This window comes from Pristiophorus japonicus, chromosome 3, assembly GCF_044704955.1.
Source record: "Pristiophorus japonicus isolate sPriJap1 chromosome 3, sPriJap1.hap1, whole genome shotgun sequence".
NCBI lineage: Eukaryota > Metazoa > Chordata > Chondrichthyes > Pristiophoridae > Pristiophorus > Pristiophorus japonicus.
Genome location: NC_091979.1, coordinates 123,817,036 through 123,841,181, shown reverse-complemented (window position 1 = coordinate 123,841,181; position 24,146 = coordinate 123,817,036). Strand labels below are relative to the sequence as shown.

At 46.9% G+C, this 24,146-nt stretch overlaps 1 protein-coding gene across 5 annotated transcripts in view; it reads left to right on the top strand.

Annotated features, from left to right (window-relative positions):
• The window catches only part of ccdc141 (coiled-coil domain containing 141), a 320,905-nt gene that overhangs the window by 146,061 nt on the left and 150,698 nt on the right, over positions 1 to 24,146 (top strand). For all 5 annotated transcript variants that reach the window (XM_070875793.1, XM_070875794.1, XM_070875795.1 and 2 more), the window contains exon 9: positions 17,712 to 17,853. In XM_070875793.1, the coding sequence (XP_070731894.1) occupies positions 17,712 to 17,853 (142 nt within the window). The remainder of the gene's footprint in view (positions 1 to 17,711; positions 17,854 to 24,146) is intronic.

Sequence of the window (24,146 nt, the reverse complement as noted above, 5' to 3'; positions counted from 1 at the left end):
TGTTCTAATCTCAGAAGCTGGAGCCTTCAGGATTTGGAGCACACTTTTGAGCTTTATGCAGTTTTGAAGTGTTTGGAGTAAACTTTCTGTCCACTGTCACCTCCTTGGAACAACCTAAATTGGGGAAACTTTTATAATCTATTATTGATTTACATCTTAGCCTTTTCAACAACTCTTAGAAACTTTTTAAACAAATTGAAAATCTTTATCAACTTTTAACTTTTAAAATAACTTTGGAAGTCACCTTCCTAATGCCTGCCCCGCAACCAAGCCTCGGGCCATCTACCATCAATGGCGCTACTCGGTGCCGAGCTTGCAGCCAACACTTCGCCATCGGCAGTTAGACTTATAGAGCTGTGCCTGGTCTCCAACTGTCTTGGACCCCTTACCACTGGACCAAGACCTTGTTCAGCTAAGCCCGTGTGGTTGCCGGTGTGCAGCGGCCACCCCACGTTAAAAGCACTTACACACAGGCATCTTCCACTTCGTCAGTATGAAATTCGGGACCTGGAACGTCAGGACCCTCATGGACATTCCCAGCAGCAACAGGCCGGAACGCCACACCGCGATAGTTGCCTGGGAACTCAGACGTTTTGATATTGACATCGCCACCCTAAGCAAGACCCGGCGGGCAGGGGAAGGCCAGTTGAAGGAACAGGGTGGAGGTTAAACCTTCTTCTGGAAAGGGAAACCAAAGGCAGAACGCCGCCTTCATGGAGTCGGCTTTAACGTCAAGAATGAGCTGGTCGACCACTCCAAAGACTCCCCCTGTGGGGTTAACGAATGCCTCATGACTCTTTGTATTACCCTATCCCGGAACCAATGTGCCACAGTTATCTGTGCATACGCCTCTACACTCGATGCAACGGATGAGGCTAAAGAAGGCTTTTATTTCAATCTCAAGACATCCTTGTCCCTCGTCCCCACGGGCGACAAATTGATCTTCCTGGGTGATTTTAATGCCAGGGTCGGCAAAGACACAGCCCTCTGGGGAGGCGTGATTGGCAGAGAAGGGATAGGGAAAGCCAACTCCAGCATGACCCTACTCCTGACAAAATGTCTAGAACATGAACTCCTCATCACCAACATCCTGTTCCACCAGAGGGGCAAATATAAGGCATCGTGGCAACATCCACGCTCCAAACACTGGCACCAGCTTGAGTATGTCATCGTCCGAGCCAGGGATCGCAAGGATGTGCGCATCACCCGCGCCATGACAGGAGCTGACGAATGTTGGACGGACCACCGCCTAATCTGATCCATCATCGACATTAACATTGCCCCAAAGCAGAGGGGACAGCAGAAGCAGTTCCGCAAAAAAGTTAATGCCAGGGCACTTGGAGACCCAGCTAAGAGAGCCCTGTACAGCCAATGCCTCACAGCCAACCTGGCATCCCTTGATGACCCTGAGATGCTGAATGACCATAACGCTTGGTCTGCCCTCCAGGCCTCTATAACCAGTGCCTGTGAAGAGACACTTGGCCACTCAACCAGAAAACATCAAGACTGATTTGATGAAAATGATCAGGAGATCGAAGAACTAATAGATCGCAAGCGCAAATCATTTCTGAGCCTCAAGCAACAACCCAATTCGGGAGCTGCGAAACAACGTTACAGATGGCTCAAGGCTCGGGACTAAAAGAACAGATGGTGGATGGAGAAAGCGCAGGAGATGCAACAACTGGCCGACAGCCACGCTATGCGAGGATTCTTCATTGCAATCAAGGCCACCTATGGTCCAAACTCCCAAGGCCCCACCCCACTCCTGGCCAGGAACGGGGAAACACTCATCAAGGATACCAAGGCTGTCAGGGCCCGATGGAAGGAGCACTTTGAAGACCTCCTCAATCGAGACTCTGCCTTTGACTCGAGTGTTCTCGACTCCATCCCGCAGCATGAGACCCCCCACCAATTCAGTGAAACTCCAACGTTACACGAGGTAGGCAAAGCCATAAAACAGCTGGGTGAGGATGGAATCCCTGCTGAGGCGCTAAAGTATGGCAGAGAGGCGCTGTTGGCACGGATACATGACATCATCTCTCTCATCTGGAGGGAGGAGAGCATGCCGGGAGATCTTAGAGATGCAGTGATTGTGACCATTTTTTAAAAAGGGGACAAGTCCGACTGAGGCAAATACAGGGGAATCTCCCTGCTGTCAGCCACTGGGAAAGTTGTCGTTCGAATTCTCCTCAATCGTCTTCTCCCTGTGGCCGAGGAGCTCTTCCCGGAATCACAATGCGGATTTCATCCCCTACGGGGCACAACAGACATGATCTTTGCAGCGCGACGGCTGCAGGAAAATTGCAGGGAGCAGCGCCAGCCCTTATACATGGCCTTTTTCGATCTTACAAAGGCCTTTGACACTGTCAACCGTGAGGGTCTATGGAGCATCCTCCTCCGTTTTGGATGCCCCCAAAAGTTTGTCAACATCTTTCGCCTGCTTCATGATGACATCCAGGCCATGATCCTTACCAATGGATCCATTACAGACCCAATTCACGTCTGGACCGGGGTCAAACAGGGCTGCGTCATCGCTCCAACCCTCTTCTCAATCTTCCTCGCCGCCATGCTCCACCTCACAATCAACAAGCTCCCCGCTGGAGTGGAATTAAACTACAGAACCAGTGGGAAGCTGTTTAACCTACGTCGCCTCCAGGCTAGGTCCAAGATCACTCCAACTTCTGTCGTTGAACTGCAGTATGTGGACGACACCTGCATCTGCGCACATTCAGAGGCTGAACTCCAGGATATAGTCAATGTATTCACTGAGACATATGAAAGTATGGGCCTTACGCTTAACATCCGTAAGACAAAGGTCCTCTACCAGCCTGTCACCGCCGCACAGCACTGCCCTCCAATCATCAAGATTCACGGCGCGGCCCTCAACAATGTGGACCATTTCCTGTCATGTATGTAACCGCAATGTAACACCACTGTATTACTGTATCAACCTAGATGCACACCTTGACCACAAGGGGTGAACTTTGTGGGAGACACTCCTTACCTGATTACACAGGTATAAAAAGGGAGGTCCCACACAGGGTCATCATCTTTGGAGTCCTGTGAATAAAGAGTTAAGGTCACAGAGTGAGTGACCTTGTCCCCAGAATATGCCTCGTATGCTTTCATACTGTAGAATAAGGACTTTACATTGGCGACGAGAAACGGGAATTCATGACCCATGAGAATAGCCACCGATAGCACAGAGGAACGGTGTTGTGTTGGAGAAGACTGGGACGATTTTGTCGAGAGACTTCAGCATAACTTCGTTATGAAAGAATGGCTGGGGGATGCAGCGGCCGACAAGCGAAGGGCTCATCTTTTGACCAGCTGTGGACCAAAGACTTACGCGCTCATGAAGGACTTACTAGCATCCGAAAAGCCAGCGGACAAAACCTTTGAAGAACTTAACTAATTGATCGGGAAGCACCTCTAACCAGCGAGTAGCATACATATGGCCCGACACAGATTCTACATCCACCGACGTCGTGAAGGACAGAGCATACCGGACTTTGTAGCGGACCTCCGACATTTGGCCAGCCTCTGTAAGTTCACAGACGCCTGCATGGGGGAATTGCTAAGGTACTTCTTTATTGAGGGCATCGGTCATGCGGGAATTTTCCGCAAATTAATTGAGACCAAGGATTTGACCTTGGAAGCGGCGGCGTTGATAGCTCAAACTTTCATGGCGGGGGAGGAAGAGACGAAAATAATACACGCGCGCAATTCTGCCTCTAACGCAGTGATGGATCAGGGAGTCAACATCATCAATGCGACTCAGAGCCCCGCAGGCAGGCAGGGGCAGTCCGACACTCCCCAGGCAGCAATAGACCCCAGAGTAGGACTTCAACAGAGACAATGGCAGGCTGAACAGACATTCACGCCATCACAGTGGACAATGCGGCCCGGGATGGGGCCATTGACAACCACTAATAGGGTACTTAAGAGCAGTCAAAGGGACAGTCAGCGTGGAATGCCTGGCCATAGTCCCTTTGTTCCCAACAATGGAAACTTTAACTCATGCTGGAGGTGTGGGGGAAAACACTCAGCTAGATCTTGCAGATTTCAACAGTTTGTCTGCAGGAACTGCAATCTCAGTGGCCACTTAGCTCGAATGTGCAGGAAGTCTGCAACCAGACTTTTATATGAGGCAGATGGACCAGAAGAGGGTTCTTTGAGGCAGGATGACTTTTGGGGCAAATCGATGGATGCTGAGTTTCAGCGGGTCCATGTGGCGAATAGTCACAGTTCATACATCAAAACGCCACCAATGATGATGAGGTTTTTATTAAATGGTATCCCACCTCGGTCCTCGGTCCTCGGTCCTCAATCCCACCACGATCAGTCCCAACATCAACATCACCAATATCACCAGGCACACCAGCAGCACCAACAAAAACACCAACCTTCTCTGCAATCATCTGATGCTGCACAGGACACAGGGCATCACCACCTGACCACATTGCTGCCCAGGAGGCAAAGGATGGCCTCACCATGGCCAGATTTACTTCACTTGATGCTGTATACCCTGGCTGCCACATGATGTGCCAAATTGGCACCACCCCACACCGACAGCATAAAGCATCCCTTCAATGTCCAAGCCATTCCTTTCATCATCATAGGCAGTCCCTCAGAATCGAGGAAGACTTGCTTCCACTCTAAAAATGAGTCCTTAGGTGGCTGAACAGTCAAATACGAGAACCACAGTCCTTGTACCAGGTGGGACAGATAGTCGTTGAGGGTAAGGGAGGGCGGGACTGGTTTGCTGCAAGCTCTTTCTGCTGCCTGTGCTTGATTTCTGCATGCTCTCGGCGATGAGACTTGAGGTGCTCAGCGCCCTCCCGGATGCACTTCCTCCACATAGGGCGGTCTTTGGCCAGGGATTCCCAGGTGTCGGTGGGGATGTTGCACTTAATCAGGAAGGCTTTGAAGGTGTCCTTGTAACGTTTCCTCTGCCCACCTTTGGCTCGCTTGCCGTGAAGGAGGTCCGAGTAGAGCACTTGCTTTGGGAGCCTCGTGTCTGGCATGCGAACGATGTGGCCTGCCCAGCAGAGCTGATCAAGTGTGGTCAGTGCTTCAGTGCTGGGGATGTTGGCCTGGACGAGGACACTAATGTTGGTGCGTCTGTCCTCCCAGGGGATTTGTAGGATCTTGGGGAGACATCGTTGGTGGTATTTCTCCAGCGATTTGAGGTGTCTACTGTACATGGTCCATGTCTCTGAGCCATACAGGAGGGCGGGTAGTACTACAGCCTATAGACCTTTCACATTCATCACCATTGCAGGATGTACCCTTATGTCTCATCATTCACTGCAACTCATTAAGCCATACAAATCTGCCCAAGAAGGCAAAGTGTTGAAAATAAAGAATTCAATGTTTGACAACACATTAACAGAAACTTTACATGAACATTAGCTAAAAGACCCAAGTGCCTACCCTGGTGTGTTAGTTGGAAGTGATGGGGAAATGATAACATAGATAGAGAGAGGGGGATGAGTGGAGGTGCAAGGCAAGTTGATGTGAGTAAGGATGTGCAGGAGTTGGGTAGGGAAGCAGAGTAATGGGGATGTGATGAGTGGCACAGCGGGATAAAGTTGAGTGTGGCTTTGCAGTAACGTTTCATGATCGACTGAGTCCATTGGAATGGAAGAGAATCTCCCTATGTGCTGTAACTCCCTCCATAAGCATATGGAGGGAGACATGGGAGAGCCTGGGTGCAGCCAGGCACCTTTGTGCAGTGCTTGTCAGTGTTTGCAGCACTTCAATGCTATAGAACATTGACGGCACAACTGTCAAAATAAAGTTGGCCATGGTCCCTTTAAGGAAACCGGCTGATGACACTTCATCAAATGGCGTCATCAGACCCGCTTCCTTTTAATTGGCCGGGCACCTCGCCTGTGGGCTTAACAAGCCCAATCAGGGGAAAGTCGTGAGGGAAGTCGGCATGGAGACAGGAGCGGAGTTGGAACCTGCGATCGACATCGCCTGCCTCACTCCCAAGTGGGTAGGCAAAATTGCGGCCTTAGACTCAATTTTAAAAGAACAACAGGAACTTGCATTAATATAGTGCCTTTAATGTAGTAAAGCGCCCCAAGGAGCTTCACAAGAGCATTAACAAACATTTGACACTGAGCCACATGAGATATTAGCTCAGATGACCAAAAACTTGGTCAAAGAGGAAGGTTTAAAGAGTATCATAAAAGAGGAGAGAGACATAGGGGCCAAGTTTCAGCCTGAGTTGCTCCTGTTTTTTTGGAGCAACTGGTTTAGAATGGAGTATACTAGAAATTGCAATTCTCGGCATTTAGTTTGCTCCAGATCTAGTCGGTTAGAACAGTTTCACTTTGGAACAGAATTTTTTTTTCAAAAGGGGGCGTGTCCGGCCACTTACCCCTGATTTCAAAGCTTAGGCAGTGAAAACTTACTCGAAACTAACTTAGAATGGAGTAAGTGAAGATTTTTGTACGCTTGAAAAAACTTTGCCTACACTTAGAAAATCAGGCGTAGGTTACAAATTAGGCGTAGGGAACGAGGGCGGTGGGGGGAGAGGGGGGGGGGAAGGGAAGTAATTAAATTCTACAATCATTCAGCAGTCATACTTATACAAATAAAGATCCAACCTGAATAAAAATTTATAAGCAAAGAAAAGATTAAAGAATCCATGTTCCTTCTTGTGTGAAACAGCAGCAGCCTTCGAGCTGCTGTGCTTCAGGCAGGCGTTCCATGTTGGAGACAGGGGTGTGGCGTCAGTGTCTCGACGGCAGCCCAACAGCGGCAGCAAGCAGCCTTCGAGCTGCGGTGCTTCAGGCAGGCCTTCCTTCCATCAGTGGCTGGCCGGCAGCCAAAGAAACAACATGCAGCCTTCGAGCTGCGAAGGGGGTTGAGGCCATTTGGCCACGGGATAGGGACATCATCAGTGACTGGACGGCAGGCAAAGACACAGCAATCAAGCAGTGAGGGGGACTGAGGCCATTTGGCCAGGGACAGGGAGAGGCAGCCACATCGACAGTTTTAAACTTAAATTTGCAGAATGGGTGCTGCATTGTCAATACCACGTATTATGCAATGGTTCGCCATCAATTCACTGCATAGGAGAGAATTGATTAGAGCTCACCGCACCAGGAACGTCGTAGCCCGTAGGTTGATGGGCAGGAGATCTTACCCACGTTGACAATATCGAGCCAGGTGCTTGTACCTGGACATGAGCGAGGCTGATTGTGTAAAAGGCTGCGTTTTTGCAGAGAAGTTGTCACTGAGATCTATGATATGGTGAGAACAGATTTGCAGCCCAGAAGCAGAACGCCAACTGCCCTGTCTGTTGCAGTGAAGGTAACAGCTGCACTTTCTTTCTATGCCTCGGGATCATTTCAGGCTACAACTGGAGATGTGTGTGTCATCTCTCAACGTGCAATACATGCTTGCATTTACCAGGTCACGGCTGCACTGTATGCACGAAGGAATGACTTCATCACTTTCCCAATGACCGCACAAGCGATCTATGAGAGGGCTGTGGGCTTCTTCAGGATTGCCGGCTTCCCAAAGGTACAGGGCTGCATTGATTGTACCCACATAACCTTGCGAGCACCTGTGGAGGATTCTGAGCAGTACCGAAATAGGAAAGGTTTCCACTCCATCAATGTACAGCTCGTGTGTGACGACAAGCAGCGCATCATGTCTGTCGATGCGAGATACCCTGGCAGCACCCACGATGCGTTCATCCTACGCGACAGCGTTCTATCTGACATGTTTGAGCAGCAGCCAGAAGGGCAGAGCTGGCTACTGGGAGACAAAGGGTATGGCCTGACCACCTGGCTCATGACGCCCCCACGCGTGACACGGACAGAAGCTGACCATCAATACAACATGGCGCACATTGCGACACGCAGCATCATTGAGAGGACCATTGGCATATTGAAACAGGGATTCTGATGCCTGGACCATTTTGGAGGACAGTTGCTATACTCTCCTCAGATTGTCGGTCACTTCACTGTTGTGTGCTGCATGCTTCATAACTGAGCCATCATGAGGCAGCAGGAGCTGGTAGTGGAACCAGAAGACCTACGTGAGGGTCCAGTGCATGATAATATTACGTAACTGCAGGATGTGGATGATAACGACGATCAGGAAAGCATGCAAGTGCCTGATGCCGGAGCACGAGGTCGGAGGAGGGCCATCTATCGTGCCCCTTTAACGATTGCTCGAGCACTGCGCCAGCAGCTCATCCGTGAACGCTTCAACTACTGATGCCTGAGGGCTCTGCGACCACTTTTGCGCATGGACATGTTTATTCTTTGCAGTTGTTCCCACATTGTGTTGTGTTAATGGAACATGAAACAGTTTTAATGAAAAAATATTTTATTGAAAATTTAACGTCACTCTAATAAAATACTTGTTGTATCAAACTATACTTTTTAATATGACTCTTGAAGATCACTTAAAAACTTTAAGATCACTTATAAACTTGTAAAGTTACAAAACTTACAAAACAGTTTCAATGTGAAAAATCTTACACTCTGAAGATCACTTAAACTTCAAGATCACTTTTTAGGTGCAAAATTAAATAAGATACAAAATGTGAGAGCATTTAAACTATAAGATCACTTAAAAACCATAAGATCACTTATAAGTTGTAAAGTTACAAAACTTACAAAACAATTTCAATTTGAAAAACGCTACTACAGCTACATCAAGAACAAAAACAAAAGCAGCGAAGAAAGGCTGCAACCATGTCTCATCCATATCTCAGTGAATGTTCACTTCCTCATGGGGGTGTCATTTGATTGGCTGGGCTGTGTGCCCTTATTGCAGCAGCTACCTCAACCAGGCCCCCCCTGATGGCCTGTGCCGTCGATTGCACTCCCTCGGACATTCCCTCCCTAAATTCCCATGTCATTACTGCTATTTCTCCCGTCAGGACCGTCAACTCTTCACCCACTGCACTGACGTCACCGATGAGTGATTGGGTAAGCTCATTGGTCTCCATACTCAATGCCACAACCTGAGCCGCATCTGTTGCACACTGCATCTCAGGAGAGCGTGTCTCCAATCTCCTTCTCCTCTGCCTGGGTCTGCCTCGTGGTACCACTACACTGGGAGGCGCGGGCATGGATGGTGGGACACTCGGTGTTGCAAGGGGCACCACTACACAGGGAGGCGCGGGCTGGGACTGTGGGACGCTCTGTGTTCCAGACGGCTGAACTAGAGAGAGAGGCTCGGGCTGGGATGGTGGGACGCTCGGTGTTCCAGACAACAGCACTCGAGTGCGAGCCTTGGGCTCGGAAGGTAGTGCACTGACTGTAGAATGCTGCATTATACCAGCAGCACCACTGGGACCCACAGCATCGGAAGTGAAACCATGGAAGGTGGAACCAAGACCTATGCTAGGGATTGAAACTCTGATGCCCCTTGATGGGGGCTCATAACCATTAAATTGGAAGCTCTCCCCTGCAGACATTTCAGTCATCGCTGCCATCATCCAGTCTGAATCGTCCGCAGCTGGTTGTACTCGTTCTTGTTCTGTACCCTCAGGATCCTCAGGGTTGGCAGCAGCAGCATCATCATCATCATCATCATGCTCTGCAAAATACATCAGAACAGTCAAATGTTTAACAGCAAGGGAGGTGACTGGATGGGTGGCATGAGTACTCTCACACATAGCAGGCCAGGCAGCAGGTTGATTTGAAGGGCCAAGATGCATTTTCAGGACTTACCCTCTTCCTCGCGTGCGGGCCCAGCTTGTGCTGTACCGATTGCTTTTCGACATGTACGACTCATCATAGCAGCTACCCTTTGTTCCAAGGGTGTCAGTGGATGCAGATTGGGCGTGCCTCCTCCTGTCCGAGTTGCCTCCCTTTTGTTGTGGGCCAATTTCTTCTGCAAAGAGTAAAATATAACTTTTTACAGAGTGTGTCAGTCTGCAAGGTGGGACATACAGATAGCCAGGTTACAATTACGATTAAATTAAAAATGGGAAATATTATTTACACTAACTACTTGATCAAGGTCGTGCCATTTCTTTTTACACTGACTTCCAGATCTCCTGGTATGCACCACTGCGCAGTAATCTTCTGCAACTTGGTTCCAGCGTTTTTTCATTTCTTTTGGTGGCACTTTTATGTGACCTCTGTTGCTGGTATCTAGCTCCTGCCATCTCTGCTCAATTACGTTGACTAATATCTCCACTTCCTCATGCAAGAAATTCTTTGTTCTTGGTGGACGTTGATCCATTGCAAAGTTGAATTGGCACTCTTATTTCTCAAAACACACAGTCCTTAATTTGCATGCACCAATGCAGCACCTGTTCTGCAAGTTTAGCAGTGAAAAGCTGCACTCACTGATTTCAGCAGGTGATTTATTCAACAGTGCTGCTAAAAGCACTCCTTCACACACAAAAATATCACAAAAATTAAATCACAAGCCTTTCCAGGGGTCCAAGAGACAAATCTTCACTTTTCCTCCAGTCCCTTTAAAAATGGCCGAGTGCCAATGTTTGTTTCACACTGCGCGTGCATGCACGCTCCAATGCGCATGCGCAGGGTTGCCGACACAACGTTGCCTTATTTGAATTAGACCCGCCCCACCCCCCCCCCCCACTGCTTATAGAATCAGTGCGAGTGTCTGGCTCTGCCCCCCACTGTGATCTGCACGCCGCGCCAAGCTGGCTTCGAGCTCCGAGGAGCCGGAGAATCTGGCAGTTATTTTCCTGCGCACTTTTGAGCGCGAAGAACAGGCGTCCAGCTCAGGGCTGCGCCGTTCTAGGCGCGGCCCGAAACTTCGGCCCGTAGTGTTGCAGAGAGATTTACAAAGGGAATTCCAGAGCTTTCGGCCGAGGCAACTAAAGACATGGCTGCCAATGGTGGAGTGATGAAAATGGGGATGCGCAAGATGCCAGAATTGGAGGAGCATAGCATAGCATAGGAGCATAATCGGAGAGATTAGAGATAGGGAGGAACGAGGCCCCGGACTAACCCAATTTTCATATTTATCTTCATTCTAATTCACATGCTTTATACAATGTTCTGCAATGTCACATATACCCTCTAATTATCATAATGGTGAGCTTTTTATTTATGGAATTATAGGAGAAAGTATTGTTTTCTATTTAACTAAATCTGTACATGTAATTTTGCTCAAATTAACTAAATACCAAGGCCAAGAGTTTCCGCTTTGGGCGCTGTCAGCGATCTGGGCACAAATTGTGCTCAAAATTGCACTAGTTTTAAGAAGTGTTTTTTTTGCTCAAGTTTCCACACCAGTACATTTGTATATCACTGACTATAAAACCAGCGCAATCAGGCAGTGTTTTAGAAGGTAACTAATAAAAAAAAATTGCATTAAAAAATATCCCTTGCTATATTTAACAGTAGTAATCTGGTGCAGTTTTATTAATACAGCAGAAAATGGGTTTATCACAAAAAATATGCTTTTTTATTCAGTGTCTAGTAGACCACCTGTGAGTAACCCAATTTTAAATAACTGATAATGACTTTTAAAAACTATAGAGAACAATTTACTAGTTATATTGGTGTACAGTAGTCAGTTTCTTAGTAAATTAAAAAAATAGTTATTTAAAAGTTTTTATAATGTGCCTATGTGCCTAAAAAAAAAAGCTTAATTTTAAGAGCCTCCTTGAAGGCCCACTAACAGGTGCAATCAGTAGAAACGCACAATGGTGACTAATTCGATCTGGGGGAGTGGCCAGATTAGCGGGCAAGGCTGGCTTCTCGAGCAGAAGATCTCTACAGGAATCTCTGGTCCTCCATTTCTGCAGAGAGGAGTTAAGTATTTTAAGTTATTCAGAAAAAATTATGTTGGCAAAAGCCTCCTGCTCTTGCACAAAGACCTGATAAAACATAGATTAAGAATTTAATTTCGGAAAATATATCTATTACTTGATAACCCCACTGAACCCTCATACCTGCCTTTCAGTCAGCTGTAAGTAGATTGAAGTCTTAAACTTTTCAATCATCTCCTTCTCTCATTTTCCTCTCCTCGTCTCTTCTCATAGAAACATAGAAAATAGGTGCAGGAGCAGGCCATTCAGCCCTTCTAGCCTGCACCGCCATTCAATGAGTTCATGGCTGAACATGAAACTTCAGTACCCCCTTCCTGCTTTCTCGCCATAACCCTTGATCCCCCGAGTAGTAAGGACTTCATCTAACTCCCTTTTGAATATATTTAGTGAATTGGCCTCAACTACTTTCTGTGGTAGAGAATTCCACAGGTATTCCTTCACTCCTCTGTCACCTTCCCCTCGTTTTCCTGCTTAATCGCTCTCCCTCTCTTCCTCTGCGACTCCACCATGTCTACCTCTTTGTTTTGCCGCTGCCCTCTAACCATGCTTGACCTCAATATTACACTTGAACTTGACTCCTTGCTACTAATTATAACTTTGAACGTTAGTATAAAACAGGCGATATTGGATCAACTGCTAGTTGTACACCTCTCCCAATTCTCTTCAATGGAAACAAAAATTGAGATGTATAACATGTGGCAACTCCGTTATCACCTGTTTTACACTATCGCCCAAAGTTAAAATTATCCCCATTGTGTGCAACATTGTAAGATATATACAATTTTAAAATAAGTGATGTTAATTGATGATATAAACTACGATCTTTCTGGCAGAATCTAAAGTAAATTATCAGCTTTTTTTGGCAATTCAAGTGGCAACATTTTTAGGACTAGGTTTTTTGTAGCCCCCTTTTCTTAAGTATCTATGAAAACAACAACCAAGTATCTTTCAGCAGAATCCACCAAACATATGTGGATACATTGTTGCATCTAGCTCTGGATCAGCTAAGAGGCGGATGCAGAGCAGTGCCATTTACTACAAGGACACCTGCAGCTACCATGCAGACTAGTGCTGACACAGCTAGTGATAGTTACCGCCGGCAATGGCTGCAAAGATTGTCTTCATAGAAAATAGGTGCAGGAGCAGGCCTTTCGGCCCTTTGAGCCTCCACCACCATTGAATAAGATCATGGCTGATCATCACCTCAGTACCCCTTTCCTGCTTTCTCTCCGTACCCCTTGATCCCTTGAGCCGTAAGGGCCATATCTAACTCCCTCTCGAATATATCTAATGAACTGGCATCAACAACTTTCTGTGGTAGAGAATTCCACAGGTTCACAATTCTCTGAGTGAAGAAGTTTCTCCTCATCTCGGTCCTAAATGGCTTACCCTTTATCCTTAGATTGTGACCCCCGGTTCTGGACTTCCCCAACATCGGGAACATTCTTCCTGTCCAGTCCCGTCAGAATTTTATATGTTTCTATGAGATCCCCTCTCATTCTTCTAAACTCCAGTGAATACAGGTCCAGTTGATCCAGTCTCTCCTCATATGTCAGCCCTATCATCCCGGGATTCAGTCTGGTGAACCTTTGCTGCACTCCCTCAACAGCAAGAACGTCCTTCCTCAGATTAGGAGACCAAAACGGAACACAATATTCCAGGTGATGCCTCACCAAGGCCCTGTACAACTGCAAATAAGAGCTCCCTGCTCTTATACTCAAATCCCCTAGCTATGAAGGCCAACATGCCATTTGCCTTCTTCACCACCTGCTGCACCTGCATGCCAACTTTCAATAACTGATGTACCATGACACCCAGGTCTCGTTGCACCTCCCCTTTTCTTAATCTGCCGCCATTCAGATAATATTCTGCCTTCGTGTTTTTGCCACCAAAGTGGATAACCTCACATTCATCCACATTATACTGCATCTGCCATGCATTTGCCCACTCACCTAACCTGTCCAAGTCACCCTGCAGCTTCTTAGTGTCCTCCTCACAGCTTACACCACCACCCAGCTTAGTGTCATCTGCAAACCTGGAGATATTACACTCAATTCCTTCATCTAAATCATTGATGTATATTGTAACTAGCTGGGGTCCCAGCACTGAGCCCTGCGGCACCCCACTAGTCACTGCCTGCCATTCTGAAAAGGACCCGTTTATCCCGACTCTCTGCTTCCTGTCTGCCAACCAGTTCTCTATCCACGTTAGTACATTACCCCAATACCATGTGCTTTAATTTTGCATACCAATCTCTTCTCAAAAGCCCTTTGAAAGTCCAAATACACCACATCCACTGCTTCTCCCTTGTCCACTCTGGTAGTTACATCCTCAAAAAATTCTAGAAGATTTGTCAAGCATGATTTCCCTTTCATAAATCCATGCTGACTTGGACTGATCCTGTCACTGCTTTCCAAATGCGCTGCTATTTCATCTTTATTAATTGATTCCAACATTTTCCCCACTACTGATGTCAGGCTAACCGGTCTATCATTACCCGTTTTCTCTCTCCCTCCTTTTTTAAAAAGTGGTGTTACATTAGCTACCATTGATCTATGGGGATATTGCATGGAGTGGAAAGTAGGTAACAGCTGTCTCCAGTTCAGCAACAATCAAATGGGGCCAAGTGCTGTGGCACAATCACTTACCTGCAGAACTCTTTTGGGAGGAAATGAAAAACATTAAATCGTGGCTCCCCGATCTGGGGGACGCACCAAACATTTACAAGGCCCTTTTTTTGTGGGTTTTTTAATGTTTTTTTTAAAGTTTTTTTTTTGGGCACTAAAATCATATATATATTTTTTTCTCCAAGTGCCCCCTACAAAAGGGGAGGGGGACACTAAAACAACACCGGCAATTAAAATAAATTAAACTTTAAAACATAAAATCAAATTAAAATTTGGTTGCCGGGCGTGATGATGCACTCCAGTCCCTCCGGTGCCCACCTCTCGCGGAAGGCCGCGAGCGTACCGGTGGACACCACGTGCTCCATCTCCAAGGACACCCTGGCCCAGATGGACGTGCGGAAGAGAGGCAGGCAGTCAGGTTGAATGACCCCCTCGACCGCCCGCTGCCTGGACCGGCTGATGGCACCCTTGGCCGTGCCCAGGAGCAGTCCTACGAGGAGGCCCTCGGACCTACCCGCTCCCCTCCGCACAGGGTGCCCAAAGATCAGGAGTGTGGGACTGAAGTGCAGCCAGAATTTCAGGAGCAGCCCCTTTAAATAATAAAACAGGGGCTGCAACCTCGACTTACCTGCAGATTCTCTGTTAATTGTATTCAGGTGGTGGGTATTAATTGGGGACACTCTCATGTTCATGTAGCAGCCTGGGGAGAAAAAGTTGAGTGCATGGTATGTAATGTATGTCTCTGCAACTAAAGGCTTTTAAGTTTCTGAAGAATTCTATCCTTCACCGCCTTGTTATCTGACTTTTACAGACTTTGGCCTGCACTTTGAGTCACCTTTCACTTAATTTTTTGCCTGTTACTTCTTAGCCATCTGCCCTGAAATCCTTGTTATCAATGGGTTGAAATACTTTCTGAGCTTATCCTAAGACTTTAAAGTTATTCCTTTTATTTGTTTGCATTTGGTTAAATTTTACCTACATGCAATCCTTCCAATCCCATCACTAAAGTGCTTTCAACACATCATCTGAATCTCCACCTGGCTCTAAATAATGTGCAGAAATTGCATGCTATTTGCACATTACCATTCTGGTGGTATTTGTGGTTCCTAACCATTTAGAACATTACAGCAGTACGTGAAAACTGATGATATAAACTTTTAATTTGACATTGAAATTTAGTTGTTGCTGAATTGCTTGATATATTCATGTGTCCATGAAACACAATGGCCCAGAAATTGCGATTGAAGGCTTCCTGTGGGCGGATGCCTCTGACCTGAAAAATTTCTACGAGTTTATCTGGTGGTCCAGGGGGGTTCAGAGACTTCTGGTCCTAGGCCTGCATAGAGGCCCACATATCCCAGGGATTTAGGTGCCTCGTACACGTCCCTGGGATCACATGGGCCGGCCCAACCAATCCAAGTAGGAATATTCTCATTCATACTTATGATGATTTGGAATCACCATAAGTATGAATGGGAATACCCCCCAAAACACACAAACACTTAAAATATATAAATCACACATTTAAAATTAATCAAAATGGAATTTAATTAATTATTTAAAACAGGAATTTAATTTTTTGAAAAATAAATTAACTATTTTAAGGGTCAAAAAATAAACTTTCCTTATTTAACAGGATTTTAAATGTTTAAATTATTGAAAAAAATATTTTTTTGTCCTTTAAAAGTCTTACACTGATAAAAGCAGGCCTTTTTGCAAGTTTCATCAGGTGCACTGCAGCTTAATTTCCAGGTTTTGGATAGTTCATCTTCGCTGATAAAAGGAATCTGTTAAAGATCTGTTAACCTGCTTAATACAATTTTCAATCTTCAATTTAATTTGCACTAAAAGCTTACTTCAATACTCCCATAAACACTGAGCAAGATCTCAATCAATCAATCAGTTGATTTAGAGACCTATTTACCGTATTTATCTGCCATTCTAATATGAGCCTGTGATGTTTTCAGTCTTTTCAGAAGGCTATAAATCATAACTTCTCGTGGAGCTGGAAAGGCTTCAAATGTCCATATATAAACTGTCCATAGGTGGCAGCACTAGGACTACTTAGATAACAAAACTAATGGGGACAGAAATTCCAGCCTCCCGGGTCCATACTGAGTGTCTACGGACCAGGGAAGGCATCACAAAAGCCTGTTTTCAGTGCACAATGCGCATGCGCTGAAAACCAGCTTTTCCGATCTGTCAAGCTGGAGCTTGACAGATCTTCCATATCTTGGGAGCGAGGACGTTTGCAAGGGCAAGATTGCGGTATTTACCCATACCTTGCCCAGCAAATGTCCTTAACACTCTTGCACCTGATAAAAGTAGGCGCACAGCCTACTTTTACAGGCGTAAGGGTTTTAAAATATACAAAAACATTTAAAAACAAAATAATAAAAACACATTTTATTGTTAAAAACCCTCCCCACTATGGTAAGTTTATTTTAAACCATAATTTAAAATCTTTAAAAATATATAAATTTTTTAAGTACATAAACAACTTTAATTTAAATTAATAAAAATATGTGGTGTATTTTTTCTAATTTTTATTATTGGTTTTGTGTGTTTTGGGGCTGTTTCTCATTCATAATATTGGGAACTCCAACTTACGGATTTCCCATTATTATGAATGAAGACATACTATACCTGATTGGCTGCCCAGAGCCATGTGACTCCAGCTCCAGACCTGCACATGTCTCAACGTGCACGCACTGCGACACGCAGTCAGAGGAGGCCTCAGGACTTTGATCTCGCCGTGGGTGCAGCAGGATAAGGTAAGTGCGCATTTTTTTAAAGTTTTTATCCGATTGCCCGCGGAAAGCAGCTGACTGGGATTTCTGGGCCACTGTGTAACTAACATTTAGCATATATTATTTTAGAAATTTAGAGTTAACATAAAAAGTTGTTAAATTATTTTAGAAACTAAAGTACAAACATGAACATAGGAAAATACCCAATTGTTGTTTTTAATTATTTTTGTGATGCAAAGCAAAACTTAATACAGTAAACTATTCTTGCAAAAAATGTATATTTCATTTTAAATGATAATTTAAGATAATTTCAAGGAAGATTTAAAAATTCTGAAAGGCAGTTCCTGTTAAATGTTGGCATGTGAGAGTTTTCAAATGCTGAAATTTGCAAGGTCAGAAGGATGATTTGCTTTTCGTGGCAGTGGTATCGGTTACTGATGACTGACTATTTTTATTATGTGTCTATTCTGAATTCGTTTTATGCTCTCTCAGTCCCTTTATTGGATATGGAGATATATCAGCAGCTGTCTCTGTGTTTAGTTTCAGAGCCATTGGAATTCAGGAGATGATTGGCTACATTCAACAGAGAGTAGACCAGCTGACTGGACAATGCTTTGCACATAAAGAATTGGCTTTAAAGACACAGCAACTAATCACTTCCTTTGATGATCATTTTGAAAAGGTATAAAAAATCTAATCCAAAAAAATCTATACCTTTTAATAAAACCATTTCCTTAATTTTGTTAGGAAACCCCATTGAAGAACTTTGCATGTTATTCAAATGGTGTGATTATTAATTTATGCATTTAATAAAGTGAAGTGAATTATTGGTTGACAGATTTTTTTTCTAGCATTTTGTCTTGGCCTTTATATGCTTTTCAATACTGTACCTTTAAAATTAATTTATAACAAGAACTTAAAACGATAGAACAAGAACAGGCCATTTGGTTGATCGTGCCCATTTCGTCCAAGGGTCAGCTCATATTATAGATTCTCCCCAATTTATTTAATATCCCACACTGACACAGAGAGACCAGACGACAGACCCACAGCCTCCACCTCTGGCGTCACCCAGCCCTCTCCTGACTTCACCACTGGCAGAGTTGATGAAGACGAAGAGGAAGAGGAAGAGCCACTGATCCTGGAGCCAGTGGAGGTGGAAGTAGGAGTGGAGATGGAGGAGGGCATACCAGGGCCAGGTGGAACATCCTCCACCACCGAGTCTGTATTCAAGGGATTCCCCCATGGCTCCTCTGATTCTGTGTGACCAACCAGTGTTGCAGTGTCTTTGCCGCAGCGACGGAGGTTGGTGCAGGAAAGGTTGGTTGCTGCACGACAGATAGGTGTGCACTAAATCATGGTGCGTCTGTCACAGGCCAGCATCAACATAGGTCGAGAGCTGCTCAAGGCCATGGCTATGATAGCCGCAAACATCGCGGCTCTATCAGAACGGCAATTGGAGGATATGTCGTGTCTAATCACCGCGATGGAGCCAACTGCTGACTCCGTTGGTGCCATGCGGCAGTCGACAGTATCGGGACATCCCCGTGCCGTAGTAGTCAGGTCGACAGCACCTAAGGCTGGGGAGCTGCCTGTATCTTCCAGCCCTGAAGCCATGCCTTCCACATCACGAGCTTCTTCTGAGGCTCCCTTTATTGCCTCTGCAATGTCTGACCCCCAACGACAGCAACAGCACTCTGGGTGCGGTGCTGCACGTCGGCTTGGTACCACCACGGGGAGGTCTGGGCTCAGGGGCAGTGGGAAAGGGAAGGGCGGAAGTAAGAAATAGTCCCAACGGCGGTGAAGCACGAGGTCGTTGTCGTGTTCGAGGACAGTTAATGGTATTTTGTTGTACTTGCTCATTGAATAATTGAAGTTTGAGAAAAGTTTGTTCAAGTTGTTATTAAAGTTGTTAAAGTTGTTACAGTAATTTTAGAGTTATAAGTTTTAAAATTGTTGTATATTTTTGACATTTTTACATAAACATTTGAATTGAATTTAACCACTCTTGTACAGTGTCAAACCTTTGGGGTAACAGTCATCAGGGTCCCAAAATGCAGCTCTCCACATTCAAGCAAAGCGTTCATTTATCAGTTGCTGCCGTAACAATTTTACAGTGGCATATACTTTTAAACTTTTCTCAAACTTAAATTATTCAATGAACAAGTACAACAAAATACCATTTACTGTCCTCGAACACGACAACGTTGTGGTGTTGTGGGGCTGGCGGGGAGGTGGTGCCGTGGGTTCATCTGGAAGCTCCTCCTCATCCTCCTCCCCCTCATTTTCCTCTTCTTCCCCCTCCGTCTCTTGCACTCTCTCCTCAGGTGGTCCTGCAATCCACTGTGGCAATTCCTGTCCCCACATGATTGCTAAATTCATCATCATAGGCAGTCCCTCAAAATCAAGGAAGACTTGCTTCAACTCTAAAGGTGAGTTCTCAGGTGACTGTACAGTCCAATACGAGAATTACAGTCTTTGCCACAGGTGGGACAGACAGTCGTTGAAGGAAAGGGTGGGTGGGGAGTCTGGTTTGCCACATGCTCCGTTCACTGCCTGCTCTTTTTTTCTGCATGCTCTCGGCAATGAAACTCAAGGTGCTCAGCGCCCTCCCAAATGCTCTTCCTCCACTTAAGGCGGTCTTTGGCCAGAGATTCCCAGGTGTTGGTGGGGATGATTCATTTTATTAAAGGAAGCTTTGAGGGTGTCCTTGAAATGTTTCCTCTGCCCACCTGGGGATCGCCTGCAATCTAGGAGTTCCGAGTAGAGCACTTGCTTTGGGAGTCTTGTGTCGGGCATGCGGACATTGTGGCCCACCCAACGGAGCTGTTCGAGTGTGGTCAGTGCTTCGATGCTGAGATGCTGGCCTGATCGAAAGCATTGATGTTGGTGCGTCTATCCTTCCAGAGGATTTGCAGGATCCTGTGGAAACATCGTTGGTGGTATTTCTCCAGCGATTTGAGGTGTCTACTGTAGATGGTCCATGTTTCTGAGCCATACAGGAGGGCGGGTATCACTACTGTCCTGTAGACCATGAGCTTGGTGTTAGATTTGAGGGCCTGATCTTCGAACACTCTCTTCCTCAGGGGACCGAAGGCTGCACTGGCGCACTGGAGGCGGTGTTGGACCTCTCCGTTGATGTTTGCCCTTGCTGATAATAGGCTCCCGAGGTATGGAAAGTGGTCCACGTTGTCCAGGACCGCTCCATGGATCTTGATGACTGAGGGACAGTGCTGTGTGGCGGGGTCAGTTTGATGGAGGACTTCTGTCTTATGGATGTTTAGTGTAAGGCCCATGCTTTCGTATGCCTCGGTGAAGATGTTGACGATGGCTTGGAGTTCAGCCTCTGAATGTGCGCAGACGCAAGCGTCGTTTGCATACTGTAGTTCGACGACAGAGGATGGGCCGGTCTTGGACCTGGTCTGGAGGCGACGAAGATTGAACAGGTTCCAACTGGTTCTGTAGTTTAGTTCCACTCCAGTGGGGAGCTTGTTGAGTGTGCGATGGAGCACTGCAGCAAGGAAGATCGAGAAGAGGGTTGGCGCGATGACTCAGCCCTGCTTAACCGTGGTCCGGATGTGGATTGGGCCTGTGGTGGATCCATTGGTCAGAATCACGGCTTGCATGTCGTCGTGGAGCAGGTGGAGGATGCCGACAAACTTTTGGGGGCAGCTGAAATGGAGGAGGGTGCTCCATAGTCTCTCGCAGTTAACAGTATCAAAGGCCTTTGTGAGGTCAAAGAAGGCCATGTATAAGGGTTGGTGCATTTCTCTTGCAGTTATCGCGCCATGAAGATCATGTCTGTTGTACCCCGTAGTGGACGGAATTCGCATTGTGACTCCGGGAGGAGCTCCTCAGCCACAGGGAGAAGACGGTTGAGGAGGACTCTAGCAATGACTCTCCCAGTGGCTGACAACAGGGAGATTGCTCTGTAGTTGCTACAGTCGGACTTGTCCCCTTTTTTAAAGACGGTCACGATTACTGCATCTCTCACATCTCCCGGCATGCTCTCTTCCTTCCAGATGAGAGAGATGAGGTCATGCATTTGTGCCAATATTGCCTCCTCGCCATACTTTAGTGCCTCAGCAGGGATTCCATCTGCTCCTCTAGCCTTTTTGTTCTTGAGCTGATGGATGACCTTTTCTACCACGTGCAGGGCTGAGGTTTTGCTGAGATGGTGGCAGGTAGCATGCTGAGGGATGGAGTCGAGTACACTCATGTTAAAGGCAGAGTCTCGATTAAGAAGATCTTCAAAGTGCTCCTTCCAGCAGGCCCTGACTGCCTCGATATCCTTGAGTGTCTCCTCGTTCTTGGCCAGCAGTGAGGTGGGGCCTTGGATGCTTGGGCCATAGGTGGACTTGTCTGCAGTGAAGAATCCTCGCACGTCATGGCTGTCGACCAGCTGCTGAATCTCCTGTGCTTTCTCCACCATCTATTCTTTAGGTCACGGGTTTTTTGTTGAATCTCTGCCTTCTGCTGTCTGTAGAGCTGTTTTGCTGCTCACGAGTTGGATTGTTGCTTTAAGTTCAAAAATGCCCTGCGCTTGCGATTTATTTGCTCCTGGATGTCCTGGTCATTCTCATCAAACCAATCCTAGTGTTTCCTGGTTGAGTGACAGAGCATCTCTTCGCATGCTACCCGTCACCATCTCAGCAAAACCCCAGCCCTGCACGAGGTAGAAAAGGCCATCCATCAGCTCAAGAACATCAAGGCTTCAGGAGTAGATGAATCCTCACTGAGGCACTAAAGGTGACGGGGAGGCAATATTGGCACATATGCATGACCTCATCTCTCTCATCTGGAAGGAGGAGAGCATACTGGGAGATGTGATTATGGTGGCCTGGAGGGCACATCAAGCGTTGTGGGCACTCTGCATCTCAGGGTCATCGAGCGTCGCCAGGTTGGCAGTGAGGCGCTGGCTGTATAGGGTTCTCTTAGCTGGGTCTTTGAGTGCCCCGGTGTTGATTTTTCTGCAGCATTGCTTCTGTTGCCGTCGTCGCTTTGGGGCTATAATAATGTTGATGACGGAACGGATTAGGCGGTGGTCCGTCTAGTATTCGTCGGCTCCTGTCATGGCATGGGTGATGCGCACATCCTTGCGGTCCCTCGCTCGAACGATGACAAAGTTGAGCAGGTGCCAGTGCTTGGAGCGAGGGTGTTGCCACGATGCCTTGCTATTGTCCCTCTGGTGGAACAATGTGTTGGTGTTGACAAGGTCGTGTTCCAGGCATTTTGTCAGGAGCAGGGTACCGCTGGAGTTGGTTTTCCCTACCCCATCTCTGCAGATCACGCCTCCCCAGAGGTCTGTGTCCTTCCCGACACTGGCGTTGAAGTCGCTGAGGAGGATCAGTTTGTTGTCCATAGGGATGCGGGACAGGGATTGTTCGAGGCTGGAGTAGAATACCTCTTTGGCCTCATCTGTTGCATCGAGTGTTGGGGCATTCGCACTGATAACTGTGGCGCACTGGTTCCAGGATAGGGTGAGCCGGAGAGTCATGAGACCGCAGGGGGGTTCTCTGAAGCGGTCGACCAGCTCGTTTTTGATGGCAAAACCAACTCCATGGAGGCGGTGTACTTCCTCTGGTTTGCCTTTCCGGAAGAAGGTGTAACCTCCACCTTCTTCTTTGAGCTGGCCTTCCCCTGCCCACCGGGTCTTGCTTAGGGTAGCGATGTCGACATTGAAGCATCTAAGTTCTTAGGCAACGATGGTGGTGTGGTTTTCCGGTCTGTCGTTGTTGGAGTTGTCCATGTGGGTCCTGATGTTCCAGGTCCTGAACTTCATTTTGAAGGGTGGAAGATGCCTGTGCATGAGTTCTTTTAAAGTGAGGTGGTCGTTGCACACTGGCTACCACACGGGCTTAGCTGAGCAAGGTCTTGGTCTAGTGGCAAGGGGGTCCAAGATGACTGGAGACCAGGCACTGCTGTATGAGCCTAGTTGCCAATGGCGGGATGCGACCATAAGCTCAGCGCTGAGCAGCGCCCTTCGGTGAGGTGGTGAGAAAACTGAGGCCTTGCTGAGGGCAGGCATTAGAATGGTCAGAGTTCCACTTCATGGAAGGAGGAGAGGTCAGAATGGCCACAGCCATTGTGCACACATTTAGGATGTTGCTAAATTATGCAACATGCAGCACACCACTGTGAACTGAGTGACCTGCTCAGGGTGGTATTGCAGCCTGCCTCCCGAGTGGTCCAAGCATCGAAAGTGCTGCTTCAGCACTCCAATTGTCTTTTCAATAATATTACGTGTGGCTATATGGCTCTTATTATATCGTTGCTCGGCTTCTGTCTGAGGGTTCTGCAGGGGGGTCAAAAGCCAGGTGGAGAGGTCGTACCTTTTGCCCCCCAGCATCCAACATTTACCTTGTGGCTCAGACTTCAACAGGTCAGACACAGTGCTCTCACGCAAGATGTGCGCATCATGGATGCTCCCTGGCACGTTGCCATTCACTGCCATTATGCACTGTGTATGGTCGAGAATGTGTATGCTGAGAATGACGTGAATAGCACGTTTAGTGAGTTGGTCTTACTGCAGGTAAAGGGTCCACAGCCAGATAGGGAATGGAAGACCAACAGGAAGAGCAGTGCAAGGAAGGTAGTGCAGGGATCCCCTGCGGTCATCCCCCTGCAAAACAGATACATCGCTTTGAGTACTGTTGAGGGGCATGACTCATCAGGGGGGAGCAGCAGCAGTCAAGTTCATGACTGGCTCTGCTGCACAGGAGGGCAGGAAAAAGAGTGGGAGAGCGATAGTGATAGGGGATTCAATTGTAAGGGGAATAGATAGGCGTTTCTGCGGCCGCAACCGAGACTCCAGGATGGTAAGTTGCCTCCCTGGTGCAAGGGTCAAGGATGTCTCGGAGTGGGTGCAGGACATTCTGAAAAGGGAGGATGAACAGTCAGTTGTCATGGTGCACATTGGTACCAACGATATAGGTAAAAAATGGGATGAGGTCCTACGAGACGAATTTAAGGAGC